At 38.4% G+C, this 20,946-nt stretch overlaps 2 protein-coding genes across 2 annotated transcripts; both read right to left on the reverse strand.

Moving 5' to 3' along the window:
• Nucleotides 1–5,892: 5,892 nt before the first annotated feature.
• On the reverse strand, nt 5,893–10,616 carry LOC311294040 (uncharacterized protein). Its single transcript, XM_084414670.1, has 2 exons — nt 9,519–10,616; nt 5,893–8,629 (listed from the first exon to the last, which is right to left on the reverse strand). Exons 1-2 carry the CDS (start codon nt 10,222–10,224, stop codon nt 7,632–7,634), a joined length of 1,704 nt encoding a protein of 567 aa, XP_084270796.1. The 5' UTR covers nt 10,225–10,616; the 3' UTR covers nt 5,893–7,631.
• Nucleotides 10,617–17,870: 7,254 nt separating this feature from the next.
• Nucleotides 17,871–20,531, reverse strand: LOC311294275 (LRRN4 C-terminal-like protein). Its single transcript, XM_084415074.1, has 2 exons — nt 20,400–20,531; nt 17,871–19,094 (listed from the first exon to the last, which is right to left on the reverse strand). The coding sequence occupies exon 2, from the start codon at nt 19,087–19,089 to the stop codon at nt 18,379–18,381; it is 711 nt and encodes a 236-aa protein (XP_084271200.1). The 5' UTR covers nt 19,090–19,094; nt 20,400–20,531; the 3' UTR covers nt 17,871–18,378.
• Nucleotides 20,532–20,946: the final 415 nt, after the last annotated feature.

Genomic DNA, 20,946 nt, shown 5'->3' on the forward strand with positions numbered 1-20,946 from the left:
ACAGTAAAAAAAAACTTATTTTCCAAGCAAAAGAAAGAGGAGACTATTCACACAAATGTGTTCATGTGGCCAAATAAATAGATAACAATATAATAGTTTTGAAATCCGACCCCCAAAAAAGAAAACTGCAGAGAATGTGATTTTATAGAGGACGTGTGTAAACAAAAAGGGAGAGAGGGAGATTTAAAGAAAGTAACATGGAGTAGAGTAGGATGATGGAGAGGTGAAGTTATAGAGAAAGTGAGTTGAGTCACTTCCTTTAAGTAAAGTGAGAATGTTTGCTTTCAGTCACTGAGGAAATGACTGCATGATAGCTCCTCACTCTCTCACACACATATACATGGAGAGAGTTCACAGGCAGATCTTACATTTTTGGCTACACAGAGGCATGCAGCACCAAAACCCACAACAGACATGCGCAGTTGCTCAAACACACATAGGAATTTTTATGCTAAAATACACATGCACACAGAGAGCTATCGCATGACCAGAAAAAGCAAGCTGTTGAGCTCCTTGCCATGTCTCCATTTTTCTAACACATAATGAATTTCGAAAGCAACACTCCTTATAAAGTCTCTAAATATTATACTGGTATTTAATTTAATTTCTTAGGGTGTTTTCACACTTTTTCAGAGGTCTCGGCATGGTTTTCTGGATTTTTGGCCAATATGTGAACACTCAGACCCTTTTAAAGTAAACCAAACCGAGTACGGTTCACTAAAACGTCTATTGTGAACACAAATTGCTCCAGGACATTTTTTAATATTCAGAATGAATACAAACACTGACAGTAGACTACTATTTTAAAATTGAAAAAAAGGCTAAACAATATTACATCAATAGACCATAAAATAATTATTAAACTGTAAAAACATGAAGTAATCATTTATAACATTTAAAAAGTATACCATGCAATCAGTTACATTGTGCAGGCATGTTGTTTATGTATTTTCAGCAAAGCAGAATTGAATATTGCATATTGAATATTTCTATGCTGATCATTCAAAGAAAAAAATTCCAAATAAAGTGATTTATACATGTGAATGTGTGATATACAAGATATGCAATAAATATTGCAACAAATTAATTTTTTTGTACAAAAGTTTTTATATGATGTGTTCAAAGGCTCAATCAACAGCATTTGTAACCATGTTGTTTTACAAAATAATAATAATATATAAATACAATTATTTAAAAATAAAAATCTTGGTTACAGTAAGGCATACAATGCAAGTGAATGGGATCAAATATTGGAGGGTACAACAATTGAACTGGACTATATCTAAAAAGCAACAGTATGATCACAAAGAGGTCTGAGACTCAAGCGTGAAAACATGCTGTTTTCATAGCCTGGCTAACGTCAGACCTCGTCTCATTGAGACGTGGTCTGGGAACCACATGTTCATTTTCTCGTATTTGAGGCGTGGTTTACGAATGCCCAGAGCCGTTTATTGGGCGCTACGAATGTCTATCGAATGCGCCTGTACGTAGCTCATAGCCAATCGTTTCAATTATACCAGATGACGTAGAGCGACAGAAATTCGACGAGGAAGAAGACGAAATAAACTTGCGTTCTAAACTACTTAGAACACTATCTAAGGCTGCATCGAAAGGCAACTTCGCGTCTGCTGCCATGTTGGATCCATAGATATAAACAAACTGCTTCGGTGTGTCGCATAGTCTTCGTCATCGTCTTGCTGCTCCCTCCCCGTTCTGTGATTGGTTCCCTTTTTGAGGGGAAAATCTGGTCCATGGTGTCCAGGCTGCCTAGCACCGTGAATAAAATCGCGCTGCGGGCAAGGCAGCATGGGGAAACCCAGGCTACTGTTTTCATGCATGTATCTTTAAATACAAGTGACCTGTACAGCTCGTTCCTCCAATACTCTGCCAAAAACTAACAAAACACCTGTTTGGTTTTGATTATCATCTCTATCGTGGTCACAGGTCATGCTCATGTGGCATTGCAGTTCATTATGAAAGTTTATTATATGCATGCGTTTTAAAGCCGTCTTAACTTCTGATATATGGTTGTCTGAGCGCACACATCCGAAGCATGTGCACTGAAAGCTGGATGTCAGACAGAGCGTCGTGTAAGTATTAAAGGGGTCATATAATGCCATTTTTGTACAAGCTAATATGATTCTTTAGGGTCTAAATTAAAAGTTTGTAATATACTTTAATTAAAAATTCTCATTAGTATTGTAAGAAAACACTCATTTTACCTGGTCAAAAACTGCTCTGTTTTCAGCACGCCGTTTAAGTGCATGTGTCTTTAAATGATAATGAGCTTTGCTCACCCCGCCCCTCTGTTCTGTGCGTACACCGTAACACAATAACACAATAACCATAATGCGTTGTTCATTATAAACGTGGGATTATGAATTATATTGAGAATGTCGTATATAGAAAACATGCCATAATGTACCCTGAGTGTAAACAGCCTCATTCATCGTGAAGCGTGCAGCAAGCGATTTGCAAAGATTAATATAAATATTAATATAAAGGTTAATAAAACATTACACTCACTTCTTCTTCTGGAGGTGCAGCAGGAACACGAATAGTTGGTACCGATCATTTTTTCAGGAGCAGCTTCTTAGCAAAACCAGCTTTATATTGACCTCGTTTGTAAAGCAGTCTGGTGTGTGAAATGATTCGCACAAACATGAAAGCATTGACGTTGATCGTGGGGAATATTCCCTTCGAAAACAAACTCAGCCACTGCGTCTTCAGCGGTTCGGATTTAGGAACATCAAAATGACCGCTGTGTTCCTTATTACACCCAAGAACAGAACACCACAATCGCTTAGACGCCATTCTGCTCATAGACAGTGCTCCAGCGTATCAACAATGACCGCGCCGGTCCGCGCGGACTATGATTGACAGCTCGCTCACGTGCGAGGGCGGGTCTGTGTTGAAACGCTGCTGTCAATCAACAATCGTGGGATTGATTTGAGAGAGGGGAAACATATAAGAAGATTAAAAAAATCTTTATCATTTTATGATGGTTGTGTACAGGCACTGTCAACACACATTTCAGTACAATCAACTTGTAAAAGTGCATGTACCATTATATGACCCCTTTAAATTTCTCTTTCTGGTGTGATTACGCTTAAACTGTCAAATACACACAACAAGGTTATGTCAAAAACACAAAGTTCACATAAGCACAGTCAGTTATGTCTGTAAACATAAAACAGCAAGTAAAGAAATTGCATGTGTGTATTAGATCTGTGAATTAAAGTGAAAGCAGCGTACTTTACAGTACCTACTGCTATATGTAAGGAATAATTGATTATTTGGCTTATACTACAGTTACCACACCTTAGAAAATTGTTTTTGTCCTTAAAACTTTTTTTTTGTAGGACTAATTTCTTTACGCATCTCATCCCAAGCCTCTGTTGCTAATTCCAAAACGTAGTAAAGGAGACTTGAGCCACTGATAGCAGTCAATGCCATTATTATTGCAGTTATTAGAGAGAGAGAGAGATTAAGCATGTGTCTGTGATTTACCTGGTGAAATCATCAGAGCAGCGCTTACTTATAAATGCATAATACATAATAAAATGTAATTTTGTAGCAAAAAGAACTTGGAAATAATTTGTCGTTTTTATCCTATTGTTTACTATATTTATTTGTTTTGTCAGTGTCGTTGTGGGTTTTGGTTTTGTAGACTCTTAAGACCTTTGAAATAAATGAAATCATTTGGCTAAGTAAAATGGAACTGAAATGTGGTCAAGACCTGTCTGGAACTACTAGCCATGCGTTTCCCTGAAAATAATTGCACATAGAACGTTCGTCAACCAATCAGAATCAAGCATTCAACAGCCCCCCTAGTATAATATTAATCAAACAACAAAAAAAAACAGAAACCCCTCACTGCTCTTGATTGAATAACTTATAGCTTTAACAAGATAACATTTCTTACTTGAAAGCTGCTGTTAAATGCTCTGGCGAGGAGATAAACATGGCGGACTGAGGGTGAGGTCTATGCTAATACGACAGAGTCCGTCAACAGTCGTGGGCGGGGACTGTGCAGTGTGACACATATTCTAGAATCTGCAAACGGCTTGTTTTGGAGACACTGCTTATGATTTATGGGGGTTAGAAATTGGATTGGGTGGATTTTTACCATTATGAGGTGGTTTTGTACACACTGCTGACACACATTTATGTTCAAACACCATGTAAGTGAATTTTGCATAATAGGTCCCCTTTAAATAGCAACCAAAGGCAACCTCAACACTACATACATGGCCAGTTCTGTAAATGAAAACAAATATTCTGCGCATCTGAATAATACTGACAGTATTACACTGTCTGATGACACAGAGCACTGGGATGAGTGTTCAAGCCAACAAACGTTACCCTCAATGTGACATTAAAACCTGCTTACCGCAGCATGGAGAGCAGGGACAATGTGGTCTGGAGGCAGGGTGTGGGCTCAAAGAGCAGAGTGGTCTTGACTTACGTCACAGAGACTATAATCATGCCTGAGCGGATACATGAGTCACTTCAGAATCAAGAAGGGAGGAGAGCTCTGACCAAACATCAACTAAATGTGGGTCAGACTTTGGCTGACCGATGTCTCATCGTCTGGGGCAAAAGAGCACAGTGCCACTACAATGAAAGTCTTTGGGGGTTGAATTGACTGATGGGGAACTAAACAGATAGTTAAAGCAGATTCTGTAAAAGTTACAATTCTAGACTAATGTTAAATACTTTCTAGACTATTTTAAATCAGTAATGGTTTTTTTTTTCTTGACCAAAATGTGACAATAACATTACAAAAGATATCTATCTCTAAAAAACGCTGCACTTCTGAACTTTATATTCATCAAATAATTCTGAAAAAAAGAATGTATAATCGTTCCCACAAACATTAAGCAGTTCAACTGTTTTCAACATTGATAAGAAATGTTTCTTAAGCAGCAAATCAGCATGATTTCTGAAGGATCATGTGACACTACTGATGCTGTAAATTCAGCTTTGCCAAAGATATTAATCTCATTTTAAAATATATTAAAACATAAAAGTTATTTAAATTATAATAATAATAATAATGTAATATTAATATTTTTACTGTATGTTTTGATCAAATAAAATACAGCATTGGTGAGAGTGAGACTTCTTTCAAAAACATATAAAAAATCTTACTGATGCATACTTTTGAACGATAATGTCTATAAATACCCAGATGACTATTGCTGCAATAAATCTAAACATGAGTACACACTGTAAAAAAATTCTAACCTCTCCAAGTCAAAATTTTCTAGTGACTGGTCACATCTAAAAAATTTAATTGGCCCAAGTGCAATTCTTGTTGCAATAGTCTGTTAACATTGGCTCAATGAGAAATAATACATCAGACTAATTGAAAAATTTAGATTTGGGGATGTTTTTTTTTTTTTTTACAGTGCAGGATAACTTCCATTATTGATCCTTAAATTAGCCAATTAAGCCTATAAATGCATTGATGATAACTGATGTTGCCCTGTTGAAAATTATAGATGTTTTCATTTTTCCAAGAATGAAAATCCATGAATTTTTTCAGGAATTTGTTCAAATTCAAAATACATGTAGTTTATTTTATGTTGTATCCTGTGAGTAAGACGTCTCATCCCAGTGTAACCAGAGTCAACACCCAGAAAAGAAAAGACTACTCACACAAATATACAAAGACTAGGCCTATATATAATACAGAGAGAGGAAAAGATGTCTAATAGCCCCACCAATAACACTGTTGATTCATTTGACCAAGTTCATGAGTCCTGCATGTTTATATATAATATATATATATATATATATATATATACACACACATTGATAAATTCAGTCCCCATCTAAGCCAGAAAAATCTTGCACGAACATTTTAAATGCAGATTCAATAATTGATACATTTGAAAGTTTTAATGGTCAATGATTATAATACTGTTGGTACATCATTCTGAATATGAGTGAACTTGAAGGTTATAGATATTAGGGAGCTGACGACTGTGCCATTTTTTTATAAAAGAATATAATGACTGGAAATACAAACTGAAAGATATGCAAGTAGAGATGTTTTGTTATAGCAAAGGAATTCTCAGCAGATGGTAATGTTTTCTTATCAAAATTGGCCTGTTTTTAGATATCTCATAATGAAGTTTAATGCTGGAGAATGAAAGTTTACATTGATCATACCATATATTGAAACATAAACATTACGAACAACTACTTTGAATCTTCCCCTCCATTTGGTTAAAAATGTTGCTGTCTCTCAATTTGTATTACAGTATTACATATAAAGTGTTGCAGACCAGCCCAAAATACTGGTTTAATACTAGCTAAACAAAACATAAATCATTATGTTTGATCTTTACATGATTTCAAACATTCGGTTGCGCATATTTACTAAGCATGAGGCCATTTAGTGTTTTTACACCGAAAATGTTTTGGGGTGTTAACTGCAATCATTTTTGTTGAACTTGTTGAACCAACTACAGAACCAATCTTCAAACATCTGCAACAACATCTCTAAATTCAACATCACATGTGGACACAGTCAGGAACAAATGCAATACTATAACAAAGTGAAAAGTTGAAAGTGAAGTTATTAAAACACTCGTCATGGATCTTTTAAAGCTCCAGTTTCTGGCATGAAATTTTAAAGACTAAACCTATTCAGCTCTATGTACAAAATATACACGTTGAATGAACAAAATGACATTTTTTTAAGATATATAAAAAAAAAAATGTATTCACAAAACCACAGATTGATGCCATGGCCATGACAGAAACAGCATCTCCATTTTTGGAGGAGAACCAACCAAAAAAAACAATTTGGCAGTAACAGTCTTTCCCTCTTACATCCATTAGAGGGCACCACTTTTAAAGTTTCCTTGATTTCTGGGTTAGCGGTGGATCTGCACAATACATTTTTACAGATGAGTCAGCTGAACTCCGTTGAATTAACCCAGGCAGTCACATTTCTGATTTTTTGGATCAGCACCATATGATATACTCTTCACCCTGAACACAACATCCTCCAAACTTGGCTCTTAAATCTATCAATGAACCAAACAAACTTCCAAGGTAAACTGAATGAATATTCTGCAGCCTGCAAACACCCAACGATAAAAAGGAAGAAAGTTACCTTCATTTAAAACAATACTACAGCTTTTGATGCACATCGGAGCGTGAGCCCGTGCAATACAACCACAGTTAAGGCTTTAATGCGTTCATCTTAGAACACCTACGCAATAGCTCTTTCTCTGAAGAGGGCATTAAAATGAAATGATTATTACACCAATGACAACACCCATAATTGTGAGTAACAGATCATACAATACCCTGTTAGTCCCACGGGAGCATCAACAGCTCCAACACTAAAACACATCTATATGATGTGACATCTGTAACATCATCGGATATAATATGCGAATATTTAGGAGAAGTCATCATGTTAGAGTTACATAACCATATTGTCAAATAATGAGCTTGTTTTTATGTTGCCGCTGACCGTGTTTGAAGATGTAACCTCGATCGTAGAGTTAACACATTTTGGTCAAAAAAAAAGAAAAGACATTTTAAGTCTGAGGTTAAATTCACCATAAGACCAAAATGTTCATTTTTTTGCTTATTTGTTTGCTTGACTACACACAGTCCACCACAGGCTCGCCTTCGTTTCCTTCTTCTTCCCCCCACATCCCGAATCTCATATCCTCATCATCCATGGATCCCCCGTCCCCCTCTCCCAAACCGGCCATGCCTATTGCTTCATCCGCTCCAGGCTCCCCCTGATGGGCACGGAGGTGTTTCCTCAGACTGGCCGGATCTTTAAAGCCTCGATGGCAGAGTGGGCAGCAACACGGCCGTTCTCCTGTGTGTATGCGCTGGTGGTGCTTCAGGTGCTGCAGGCGACTGAGGCGTTTCCCACAGACGCTGCACACATACGGTTTTTCACCCGTGTGTGTGCGGCGGTGCTTCCGCAGGCCGTCGAGATGGCGAAACTGCGTTCCGCAATCGGAGCAGGAATACGGTTTCTCACCCGTGTGGATGCGGAGGTGAGTTTTAAGAGCCCCAGACTCACGGAAACGGCGGCCGCACACGGTGCACGGGTACGGTTTCTCTCCTGTATGGATCCTCAGGTGCTTTTTCAGGCTAGAGATCAGACGGAAGGTCTTGCCGCACTCCAAACACAAGTGAGGACGTTCTCCAGGTGCCTCCCCCATCAACTCCGAGATGGAGCGCCGCATAGGCTCTTCTGGCGATGAGCCGTCCACACCTGGGCTCCTCCTGGGAGTCATACCCAAACCAGGAGCATCTCTCTGGGTCGATCTAAGTCCAGAGGTCCCCTGCGTAGGCGAACTACTGGAGGAGGGTCCATTGAGAGGCCTGGAGGGGGGCGGTGGTGTAGATTTGGAGGGGTGATGGTGTGAACGGGAGCCTCCTTCCTCCTCGACCACGTGGACAAATGCCAGATCACACACACTCTGAGCTGAATGCTCGGCTTCGGTGGGCGCCTCTCTTCCCCGCACACACACCTGTCCAGAGGCAGGAACCTGCTCCTCTTTAACAGAGAAGCTAGTGTGTGAGGGAGGGTTGGGGGGTCTGGTGTGCGAGAGTCTTCTGCTGTCATCCACCATCTCACCTGTAACACAGATCACACATTTACAGCGAAATGGCATATGAGAAATGGCAGTCAAAACTTTGACATGACAATTTCATAATCTCATAAACTACTAATTATGAAACTGTTAAACTGAATCAACTAAAAGCTGTTCTTTCTAAAATCTCAAATTTCCCTAATTTTCACACATATTTCTACTTAACTAGTAACAACTGCAAATGCATAAAATACATTAATATTTTTAAAAGTAACAACAACTTTAAAATACTCATGAATTGTATTGTTTGAGTCTAATAATTAGGCTATTTATTATGTGAAAAGCATAGTTGTATGGTTATGAGAAAAAAATAATCAGTATCAGTTGTAAACATTATCTGTTGATCTTTTTCTCTGAAATAGGGAATCAAGGATGCACAAATATTAAACTTTTCAGATTATGGTTGAAAACCAATAAATAGACGATATTAAAATAATTCTACTCATAATATTTATCAAAAGAATCTAATAATTTTAAATGCTACAATTTAGGTATGAAAAAATACAGTATGACAACTTTCATTTTGAGATTTGCTAAAGATTAAACTTAATGTTAGAAAAAAATGATTAAATGATTACTGTTTGGACATTTAAATGTATATAAAAATAGAAAATATCAATGCACAATTAAATATCGGCAGATAACAATATCTAATGTCGACAGATAACCGATATGGTACCAATCTGTTGTGCATCCCTTAACCCTGTTGTTGCCACACTGAGCACGTTTACATGCACACCAGTAAGCTGATAACTCACAAAAATCAGCCTATTGAAATGTCTTATGTCTGTATACTTCTGTGTTGACAGTTGGCACATCAACAATTCATAAGAGCAACAGTACCTACAGGTGTAAAAATGATCGTTGTCTTACCAGGTCGGTTCATGTCTGAACAGATGTTTGACGAATGGACGGATATAGGGTCATAAAAACTGTTCGTCACCGTCCCATCCGCCTGAATGGAGAGGTGGCAGCTCTTGAACTCTTCTCTGGAGTCAAAGCCGTGTATGGCATCACCCAGAGCGCCACTCAATTCGGGTTCAGCTCCAGTAAAGCAGCGCGCATCCGGCTCGGGCGCACTCCGATGGGTTAAGCGGTTCGAGTTTAAGGGTCCAGAGGTGGCGTAGACGTGATGTCCCGGCATGGGTGGGTTTCCAAAGGGGCCCTGAAGCTGGTCGATTAATTTCTGAGCGCTACACAGACACTCCTGTAACGTCTTGAGCTCTCTCTCCGAGACTTCGAGCCGAACCTTCAGCTTCTCGTTCTCTTGCTCTTTGGTCAGCAGCTCTCGCTGGGTTTCGGACAGCACCGCCACGATCTCGCCCAGAAGGGTGTCCACTGCGGCGGACAGAGTGGACCGGATGGTCGGTCCGAGGCGAGTTCTGAGTGTAGAGATGGAGAAGTTTTTGTCCCGGACCGTGTTTTGCATGCACTCATCCTTCTCCCCCTTATGGGATGAGTTGATTATAGTTTGTTTGCGGTGAGAAGCGCTCGCTGATGAGCTGTTTGTCGCTGTTGGTACCGACAACGGGTTGATTCTGCTCGCCCCGTTTTCACCGTTGTTGCGCTTTGAGTTCATTGCGAATTCTTCTGCTGTACAACCAAACGAAAAGGAAACCTATTTGATCAGTTATTGTTGTAATATTTTAATGCTTTATAAAATGAAACGCACATCCTTTGGAGTCTCGCTGCGACAGTATTTCTAACGTTAATCACTCAGAAATGAGAAACTAAAGACGACGAGCCTGACGAGCTACTATAGCATTGCCATTAGCAAACTAGCCCACACATTCCTCTCGCAAATTGAGCCTTTCGCTGCCTGGGTTTTGTTGAAAACTCGATAAATAACCACACTGAAAGCTCACGACAATACTATTTTTAATCTGCATTAATGTGGTAATCGTTTTGTAGCTACGAGCCAGAGCCTTCATTCCACTGTACAAACGCGGAGATTAATCCTGACTTTTGATTGGTCAAAGATGTGGTCGCGGCTTAATGACATCCTCTCGCGTAAACAAAGCGCATGAAAATGACGATTTTCCAGAGCGAAAGATTGATTAGTGTTTGTTAATGTTTGCGAATCATGCCGTACACAAAACTCTAGTTTACACAAGAAACGTTTGCTGATGCAAAATACTGTTTTTAACAGTTCAACATACGATGACGCATGAAAGGCAAGTTCGTCAAGATAAACGAAGTTTGAAGACTTAACATGTCATATTGACAGAAATAGGCTGAAAAGAAATCAGACAGACAGAAAGACTTATACTCAAGTGGTTCTCAACCATTGGGCCTTCTTCTTATAACTAAATATAGTTATAGTACATAATCTTAGTTAAAATACTAAAATGTAAATTTATACTTCATACACTGACATCATATTTTTCAGAAGTCTTTTAAATAGAATGTCTGGTCTCTAGTGAATGGCAACTAAAGTTTACAACTTGTTCAGTTCATGCAGCAATGTCTGGTTCATATGAAGGATTGTGCAAATAATCATAATTAAGCTGCCTGTGGGAGTGTAAGCCATACTTAACTTAGTTAATTCTCTTTGTTTGCTGGCTTTATGGAACACTCTTGAGGTGAGAATGGGGTTGACTATATACAAAAGAGGGAATTACAAGAATAAAGCTCTTTTGATTCAGCTGCATAAAATAAAATCTTTCTTACTTGTAATGTAGGCTTACAATCATGACTGTGGGAGGAAAAAACATGACTGTGTGCGTTACATTAATCCTTCAGTTTCTTAATTGTTTGAAAAGGTAACCCGATTCATACAGTATAAGACGTATTCCACAATACTGCATATTACTTACACGGAGATCAAAAATCTAATTTCTCCATAATTTTGGTGTAACATTTACACTTCCCACAATGAAACAGTGCTGCTATTGCAGTGGATTTCAACTTTTTTGACTTTAATGTTCCCCATTGTCCACAACAATATTCAAAGGCGACATGTTCTACCTTTTCTATTTGAATGCTTATTTTGTCTTATTTTATATAATAAGTCATCTTGAGGCCCCCCAGTGGGCCCTGTCCCCCTGGTTGAGATTCACTGTGCTATATACCTTATTTAGAGCAGCGCCCTGAAGAGATACATTTCTATCCCTCACAGCCTCACTTTCATTCTAAAGATGGCGCTGATGTGAATAAGGTCTATTGTGATCTGTTGTGTTCTTGGGCAGGTTGTGCTGCAGTGCCATCTGCTGGCAGATATTAGTATATAGACAATGACGGACGTATTATGTGCATAAAGGTTTTTGGATATGTATTTTACTCTGTGTGATTTTTCTTGTGGTTTGTGTGTGCTCTGGTTTTAAAACAGCACTGTAGTCCTTTTGCTATCAGGTAGTGATTATTATTATTTTTTTCTTCATAACAGGTATTAAAAGGTAGGCTATCTATCGTATCGTATATTTTTATGTTATTGGAAGCTGCGTCACTTTTTCTTTTGTAATACATTTATCCCTGTTTTTGGTTAGTCAGGGAGTGGAAGAAAGCGTGTTGTTTATTATAATTTTTTTATTGTAGCCTACAGGTCGTTTAGTTCTCCTTCAAATAGTTAACCCTTTTGTTTGTTGGTTTGGCTAGACCCTCTCCTTAAAGGCACAATATGTAATTTTTTTGCTTTAAAAATAGCAAAAATCACTATATCTATGTTATAATTTTTTTTTTGTTGTGTACTTACATTATCCCGACTGTTTCCAACAACTTTCAAACCAGGAGAAATTTATAATTTAATTCGAAGACACGTCCCGTTTCTTTATTTCCGTTTTGTCGCCGTCAATGGCCGTCATATCCGCGTTGTCCCTGGTTTCCGCTCGTACTGCCATAGCAACCAGAGCTATGAACCAGAGCCCTCTGATAGTAACCAAAGCGACAGACGTGGACAACTGTGTAGTTCGCAATGTCTATCTGCACGCTGTTGTTGTTTCGTTCAAACATTATGGATGCATGCAAGCAGACTTTGGATAAAAAAGGAGAACTAAAACGAGAATCAATATCAGCGCGGTGTTTTCGAGATGCCGAGAGCTCCCATAGACAATATAGAAACGAGAGCTCCACGTCCGAGACTTCGACCGCTCCTTTATGTACTTTATTAAACAGGTGAGCACATTTACATAAAACTAATCAATGTTATATAGTTCAACAATGATAAAATGTTAGAATATGATCTGTATGTTATTCTAATGTTGATCTAGCTTACTGCTAGTCTCATACAGACAAACTAACACATACATTTCAACACATTTAAATGCAGTTTAGTGTGAGTGTAATGTTAGACCAAGTGAAACAGCACTGCGTTACCTCACAAGTTTAATTTGTCTAATAAACTGACCTGTGAGTTGTAATTCTGCACTTGTGTGTAGTTCGGTAGAATGAAATGTCCATATTCCTTTTATATCCGCGGGACTCGCGTCGCGTGTGGAGCTGATAGCTGTCTCTTAGCAATGCCGACCTGCTTCATATCACAGTCATGATAAAAACATCGATGTATTCAGTCATCCATAAACATTATTAGATCGGTCGGCTTGACGTTGACGACAAGATCCATAATTCTTAGCAAATGTTGCGTCATCAAACTACGCCTTTGTTATTGTAAGAGGTTAGCGACCCCTAGCGGCGAAACAATTACATACTGTACGTTTAAGATTGATTGCTTCTATTTTCTTTGTTTAAATAAAAAAAAACTTTGGCGCTCATTTCTAGGGCAGAGGACTGAAGGGGATCCTCCACGTTTACGTTTCTCCTTTTTGATTTAATTTAATCCTGTTACCCTCTCCCAACCCTAGACCGGGAGAGCTTGTAACATGACCAAAAATCAGAAATAATAACGATCACATTTGGATTGTACAAAGCATACCACAGTGTCGTGTGTGTGTGCCAATTTAAGCACATGCATAAACAGCCAAATACGTGACAAAATGTCTAAGTTTCATTTTATACTTACCACTGGACACCAACCAATAATTAACTACAAATATGCTAAACTACTGCTGTCTGCTTTTAGTTGCTCTGATCCAGAGCAATATATGGTTTGGTGAATTGCAATATGATACAATATCATATACAACACATAATAATAATATAATTAATATAATATCATATGACAAGTGAACTGTTTCACAAAAATGAGAAACATCATGTCAAGGTTGTTTTGCCATACACAAATAGACAAGTGTTTCCACAAAGTGTGTCCCTTCAGTGAAACTAAAGGAAACAGCCACAGACCATTTTTCTTCCTTGACTAACTTGTTATATAAATTTGGTCAAGTAGCTTTATACTGCCATTCCCCCAAACTCATCCATGTGAGAGTATGATGGGAAACCATGATTCATCATTCCAGAGTTAAGTGGCGATGAGCTTTACACCAACCAGCACATACTTGGCATTGCCTATCTGTAGCTGCAGCACACACCCATGGAAACCCATTTTTACAAAGCTCCCAATGAATACTTCTGGTTCTAATTTGCATTTGCAGGGGCCGTTTTGAAGTTCAGTGTTAAAAGCAGGGTCTGTGGTAATGCATCAGGGGCTACATGCGTCATTCAGCGCTCCGTAATCCTTTTCTTTGGGCTTATGTGTGGCCCAGCACTTTCTGACTCAGCTGTGCTTAGCTTAGAAGGATGTATTCAAATTTGTGACTGATACTAGAGGAAAACGACACAATGAAGTGAAGTGGCAGTTTCATTCTTAGGAATTTTTAACATTGGTTAAATGAGGCTCTGCTGTAGAACATCTGGCTTTAGTTACAGCTCGATCTCTCTCTCAAGCGATGCTCAGCCTAGACACATTTTTTATTTTTATTTAGTTTTTTATTTATTTAGTTGGGAAAAATGTGCCGTGATCGGATAAGGATACGGGGGAAGGTGTGATGATGAAAATGTAAGAAATGTATATTTACAGTGTATTTTTAGGCCCAACTCTATCTCTTTTAAAGGAGCATCAAACAATAGTTACTCTGTATGAGAATTACTTCAGCTGAATTAAATTAGCTGCTTATAATTTGAAGTGAATGGATCACAGATTGCTATGTACAAAATAAAATAAACCCACCACCTCTTATATAGGCTACTCTTCCTCTTCTTCGTTCTTCCTCTCAAACTGTTTCCAGCTATAGTTGGTATCAACATTCAGCGCACCGAAAACTGGCTTACATTTTGTACAGTTGGTTTGATCACATCATTAGAAACAAGTGTGAACAATTTTGAGTCGTTAACAATGAAAACTGTGTTTTAGTTGTGTTGAACTTTTGCCTGTTGTGTTTAGTGTTTTGCGACACAAATGAATGGGATTTGCAAATAGTTTCCTAAACTTGTTTAAGGTTTTGCAGAAAGAGTGATTTATTCGACAAATTGGTTTAGGCTAGTGAGAATTTAGTTCAGAGAATGGGGTTTAGTGTCTTAGCAATTGTGAAAAACTGTAATGTTATTTTACCCCACATGTTTTTTCCCCCCTCATTTTAGGCAAAATAAGCTGAACTATTCAGAGATGTATGTGGTTTTCCTTAAACTGCACGCACCACAATCAAGAACGGAACTTTCCAGTAGCAGAGAACTGAATACGTCACACTAGACACTATTTATTTCTGCCTGTTATGGTAATTCTGTCATAAATTATAGTTATTTTCCAGCTTTCTAAAATACAGAGGATTACATAGACAGCAGATAACGAGAAGCAATAGTATTAAAAAGGCTGACTGAATCTGTTTATTCTTCTAGAATGATGGAAGTGTTTCGTCTAAAGAGAAATGTTTCTTGTTTCTAAATGTTTTTTCTGCCCCTCTTGAGTTGATGGTAGATTAACACTCTAAAAACACATACGTGAGTTGGTGGCTAGGTGCTGCTGTTTGATATAATTTCTGCGGTAAATGAAAAATGTGAAAAATCCCAAGAATCCCTAACTTTTTTATCTGCCCTGTGAAGAATCTGGACTTACCAAACCACCCCCTCATTTTAAGCAACTGATTTTAAACAGAAGCTGTAACTGCACAGTCACATGGACAGCAAAATGTTCCATAAGTCCTCTTTTTTTATTGCAATAACAATAACAATAGGGGAATACAGAGTCATACAAAACACTTGAATCTATAAAAAAATAAGATCACAATTCTGCATTTTGTATCAAAAAAACAATCATAACACATCAATTATCCTTTTCAACGGCTGAGATGTCTTAACAGCTTTACGATTGTTCGGTACTGAAGTCAGAGAGTCATAAAACCTTTAAGTCAGTGGAAAATAGTCTATCATTTGGTACAGTTAACATACATTTTGCTTTATGTATATGATATTTCCCAAATTTTGGTTTTATTATCCATTTAAATCGATATCACAATCCATAAACAAGACCATTATATCAGTTATAGTGACAACTTTGTAAAACACCTCAAAAATAACCAGACACTTTGGATCAAAATAATTTGGAATAATTATAACTAAAAAAATAAATGTACAATTGTTTCTGTTTCCTCTTTACAAAAACAGCATAATGGAGAAAAATATGATAAATACTGATAAAATCATTACATGGGTAATATCTGTTTATTATTTTAAAGTGAGTTTCTTTGACTTTATTAGGAATTTATGACCACAGATTCTGAAAAGAAGGGAATGAAAATCCTGTTTCCATTTCACCAATGTCTTAGGTGAAACACTTTTCTCTTTAGTTAAGATTTTTCTAATATAGGCTAAATATATATATATTTTATCCCTAATAGAAAGGACCCCAACAGTGAGAGCCGGATGTAATACATTATCAGTCCTCTCCTATTGTAATACTTTTCTCAATAAAAATGTCTTTCAACAGATGTAACATTTTACACAGTTTTAAATTAAATTATTTTGTGTTTATTTTGTAGAAAGAAAGTCATATACATTTCGGACTGTGTGAGGATGATGAAAATAAATAAAGAGAAAAATTTTTTTGGGGGTGGAGTATCCCTTTAAGGGTCATTGTTAACTTATGACGCTTATGCTTACTTTTATGTACAGATAGCCCCTCATCACAGACCGTTCCTGAGATCCACTTTCGATGTGGTGGCTTACCAATCTACAGTCCTCCCATTCGGACTGCCTCTGGCTCCATGCACTTTTACCAAGTGCATGTATGTGGCTCTCTCCCCTCTGAGACAGACGAGAATCCGTGTCATGAACTACCTTGATGACTGGCTGGTGTTAGCCAGGTCGGAGCGCGAGCTCTGTGCTTATGGCTCGCTGCTCCTTACGGGTCACCCGAAGCGTCTTGGGCTCAGGATCAACTCAGCCAAGAGCTGCCTGTCTCCCATCGCTGTTTCACAGCTGTGCCCCCTTGGAGGGACCCATGCCTGTATTAGGCAGGTGTCCAATTGGGACTCAATCAAGAGCTGCCTGTCTCCCAGCAGGCGAGTCTCTTTCCTGGGGGCAGCTATCAGCTCGGCCTGCCCTGGATGCAGGCCTGGCTCACGCAGGAACCCTCACTGAGTATTCAGCGGCTAGCAGTGTCTTTCAAAGAAGTACCCTCAACGTTTTCCAGAGGTTGCTGGGCCTGATGGCAGCCACCTACGCTATGGTACCATTGGGCATGCTGTCCCAGGGCGGGGTGTCTCCAGGACAATGGAGAATCCACCCCCAAGCAGTTCAGATGATTTGGGAGATCTTCGGGAGGGCAGAGGTAGACCTCTTTGCATTCAACATTTTTAAAGAGAACAGGAATGGCCCAAAGCTCTCCAGTACCGATTGGGGAGGCCTTACAATTGCAAGGAATGTATGTTAATAATATTTCATTATATTACATAATATTACATATATATTTCATTATATTACATTATATTACACTAGATGCTTTACCTATGCCTGAATCTTAATCTTAATGACTCTTAATTGTGAAAGATATACATATTTTACCCTGTCAGCCTCTGAAATCTTGGCTCAGGATTGCTGGTGAAGGGTTTGGGACTGCGTGTGTGTACTTGTGCAGTCAACAGCCAAACCAGTGTTGTCATCATGATGTCATTTTCCTGTAGCTTTAGAGTGAGAAGTCACATGCTATTTATGGCTCAGGTGTTTTCAGGTATTTTTAGCATGTAATAATATAATGATTTGAGCTGTTTAGATTTCAGTGTAGATTCTTGTATATGGTACACACATGATATAAGAATATTTTCAGTGTTTTGATTTATCTATGATTTTCTAGGGAACATATATTTGATTTAATAAGAAAATAAACTGCCCCAAAGAATTCAAAATACAAAAAATCTTTTATTATTTTGTAAGATTCATATTTTATTTTAGCAAAAACGTACACTTAAAAAAGTAACCTAAAATGTGCTGTTGATCTGACCCAGTCTAAATTTAAATGAGAAATTGTAATTCTGCATTCAAAACAAACAAACAAAAACAAAAAAAGAGAAAGAAGAAACAAACATACACAAGTTCAAAAGTGTGTTGGTGATTTGGGAAATGGTCTTGAAACGGTGCCCATGATTAGAGTCAGCACAGTAGCAGTCTGCAATTTGTGTCTGTCCAAAATCACATTGTTAGACACTGACGACCAAATGAGAAGAATGTGCTGAGTCACTCGTCTACCTTCTCTGCGCCCCTCTTTCATTGAGTCATTAATACACTCCCTCTATCCAGCGTGCTCACAGTGGGCTATCAGTCCACAGTCATTCATTTACTCCCATCATATGAAGTGCATTTTTATGGCCACACACATACACACAAACAGATACACACTCCTTTCTCTCTGTTACAGAACTCCCCCAGTCTCGTTTCGTGCAGTAGACTTCCGCCGTGTTTTGTGTCTCCACAGCAGCAGAGCCAGAACCAGAAGAACTATGAGTCCCACCACACCTCCAATAATGCCCAGCTTCAGCGCAAGTCCAGAGTCTGAATGTTGGGGTTCAAATGTGGCACACGACTGCAAGTTGTCTGTGCTGTTGCCGACTATATTCACCGCTTTTACACACACGACCGCACCAGCTGCCACATCCCGCAATACTGTTGCCCTTTTCCTCTCCTCCACCCTTATCTCCCTCTCAATAACTTTGTCCTTGCCTTTCACCAAGACAATGTAGTGGGTGACAATGGAGGTCGGAGCACACCAGCGCACCACGACCCCTTTGTCATCCTGTTGAGTTAGACCCGAGAGGTGCGGTGGACTCGGGGGATTGTCTTGAGGGCTCAACCCCGGGCAGAGGCATGGTGTGACTGCTGCAAGCTCCTTGCAGGTTTGCTGCTGCTCCACGCACATGTCATATTTGCATGGATAGAGTTCTGGGGCTTCGGAGGTAGACGAGCTGGGAGGCTCAGTGGTAGTTTCTCCGTAATCACCGTAATCATCATTTTGGGGGAGAATGGGGGAAAGGGGTGGAGTGGCATTCTGAGATGATGATGATGATGACAGGTCGAGAGAGTTGATGAGGAGGAGAAGGATGACAGGATGTAGACACACCAACATGATATCTGGTGGGGGGAAAAAAACATGAGTTACGAATGGAGCTTCAGATCAGAGGAGTCAACTGATTCCTTGGGTGAATGATCATCAATCAATTTTCTTTAACTGATTTCATTAACAATTATTGACCAATAGTATGACCTTAAGAACTACAATCCTTGAATGTACAGTAATATATTTTCAGATTGCATCAGTTTTTTGGAATGTAATAAAAGTTTGTTACTGAATAAAAAGTAGCTCCAGATCAGTGGTCAACTCAAATGATTCATGACTCATTCCTTAGGTGAATATTTCAATCATCTTTAACTGATTGCATTAACCATTCTTGACTTAAGAGTTCAGAGTAAAATATCAGATTGTGTCAGATTTAATGCTAGAAGTTTTGTTGTTGAATAAAATATTACTTAATTTTAAAAGATAACATTTTAAATAAAAATGTAAAGTTAAAGATTAAATAAAGAAACACTTCTGTATTGTCATTCAGTTGTATTTCAAAATAATTAGCCAATTGCTCAATTCCCATCATATTGACATTTATGCACTTGGCAGATGCTTTAATCAAAAGTAAAATGCATTTAAACGATACATTTTTATTATAATTACCGTAACACACCTGGAAAGATTACTTTTGACTCTTTTGTAATTCCCATTATTTCCAAGAGTGATCTTTTTAATCTACTAGATTAGGCTTCATCAAGCACATTTAGGAATCAAGCAGAAAGGAAAAAACAGCATTCCTGAATTGAAAAAAAACCCAGAAACTTGAAGTATACTAAGAAAGAAGAATCACTACTAAACTGGCTGAGGAATGAATACCAAGTAAACAACCAATGGCACTTCAGAACCTGCTTCATATTTCTCATGTGACATTCTACATCTCCAGTGCAGATTATCTCAAGAAAACGGTTTACATTTAGCTGAGTGAATACAAACAATCCAGCCGTCCAGATCACTCTCTGTTGCAAAACAAACCAGTTAGCAAACTGTTGCACACAACTGAGTGAGTGTGTGTGTACCATGTAGTGCCATCTGCCCTTGGTAAAGATATCGATTAACATTCTTTTGCATGGGTAAACCTAACTAAACCAGACAGAGCTCATATAAAAACAACTCTGATGAGTTTTAGAGAGAACAATACTAGACAGCCATGTGATAAAGGAATTCAGAGCTTCAAGGCATTTTGAAAAGGCTTTTGTATTGAGCCTGTATGTTGCTTGCTGTCTCTCAGTTACTTTTGTATCAAAACTGAAATCGCAAGGTTAATGTATTGGAAAAAAAGAGTTCAAACAAAGATACGAACATTCATTTCTTACCTATTTAATAAGGGAGTCCAAAAAGTACTATCTTACAATCTTAAAATTTCTGGTATCCTCTTTCCTTTGCTCTTAATCGCTTGCTACAGCAACTCTCTCTCTCTCTCTCACTCCCCTACAATCACCTCCTTTTTCTTTCGAACCCCATCCCCCTCTCTCTCTCTCATCGCTCCACCTTTTCTCAGTTATTAGGCTTTCTGGCAGTGAATGTGTGTGGAATATGAGCACATACCTCTAATGAATCACAGCGATTACAGCTACATGTGCAGGTCAGAAACCTGACACGACACACACACGCACACACTCATTCAGAGCATCTGAGTTCATGTTGAGGAACTGCTATACCTGATCTCATTGACAATCCATTAATAAAAAGAGATCATATTTCATACACAACTGTACTTCAAATTATGCTGAAACAGGTTCTTACTGTCCTAGCAGCAGAAATCATGTTTTTATGGTAAACAACTACTTACATTGAACACAGCTCAGTCATAGCCTCTCTGTGGCATGCTGGTATGACGGTGAACAAGAGGCTCTTTATTTC

Source organism: Rutilus rutilus (genome assembly GCF_951802725.1).
Source record: "Rutilus rutilus genome assembly, chromosome: 7".
Classification (NCBI taxonomy): Eukaryota; Metazoa; Chordata; class Actinopteri; order Cypriniformes; family Leuciscidae; genus Rutilus; species Rutilus rutilus.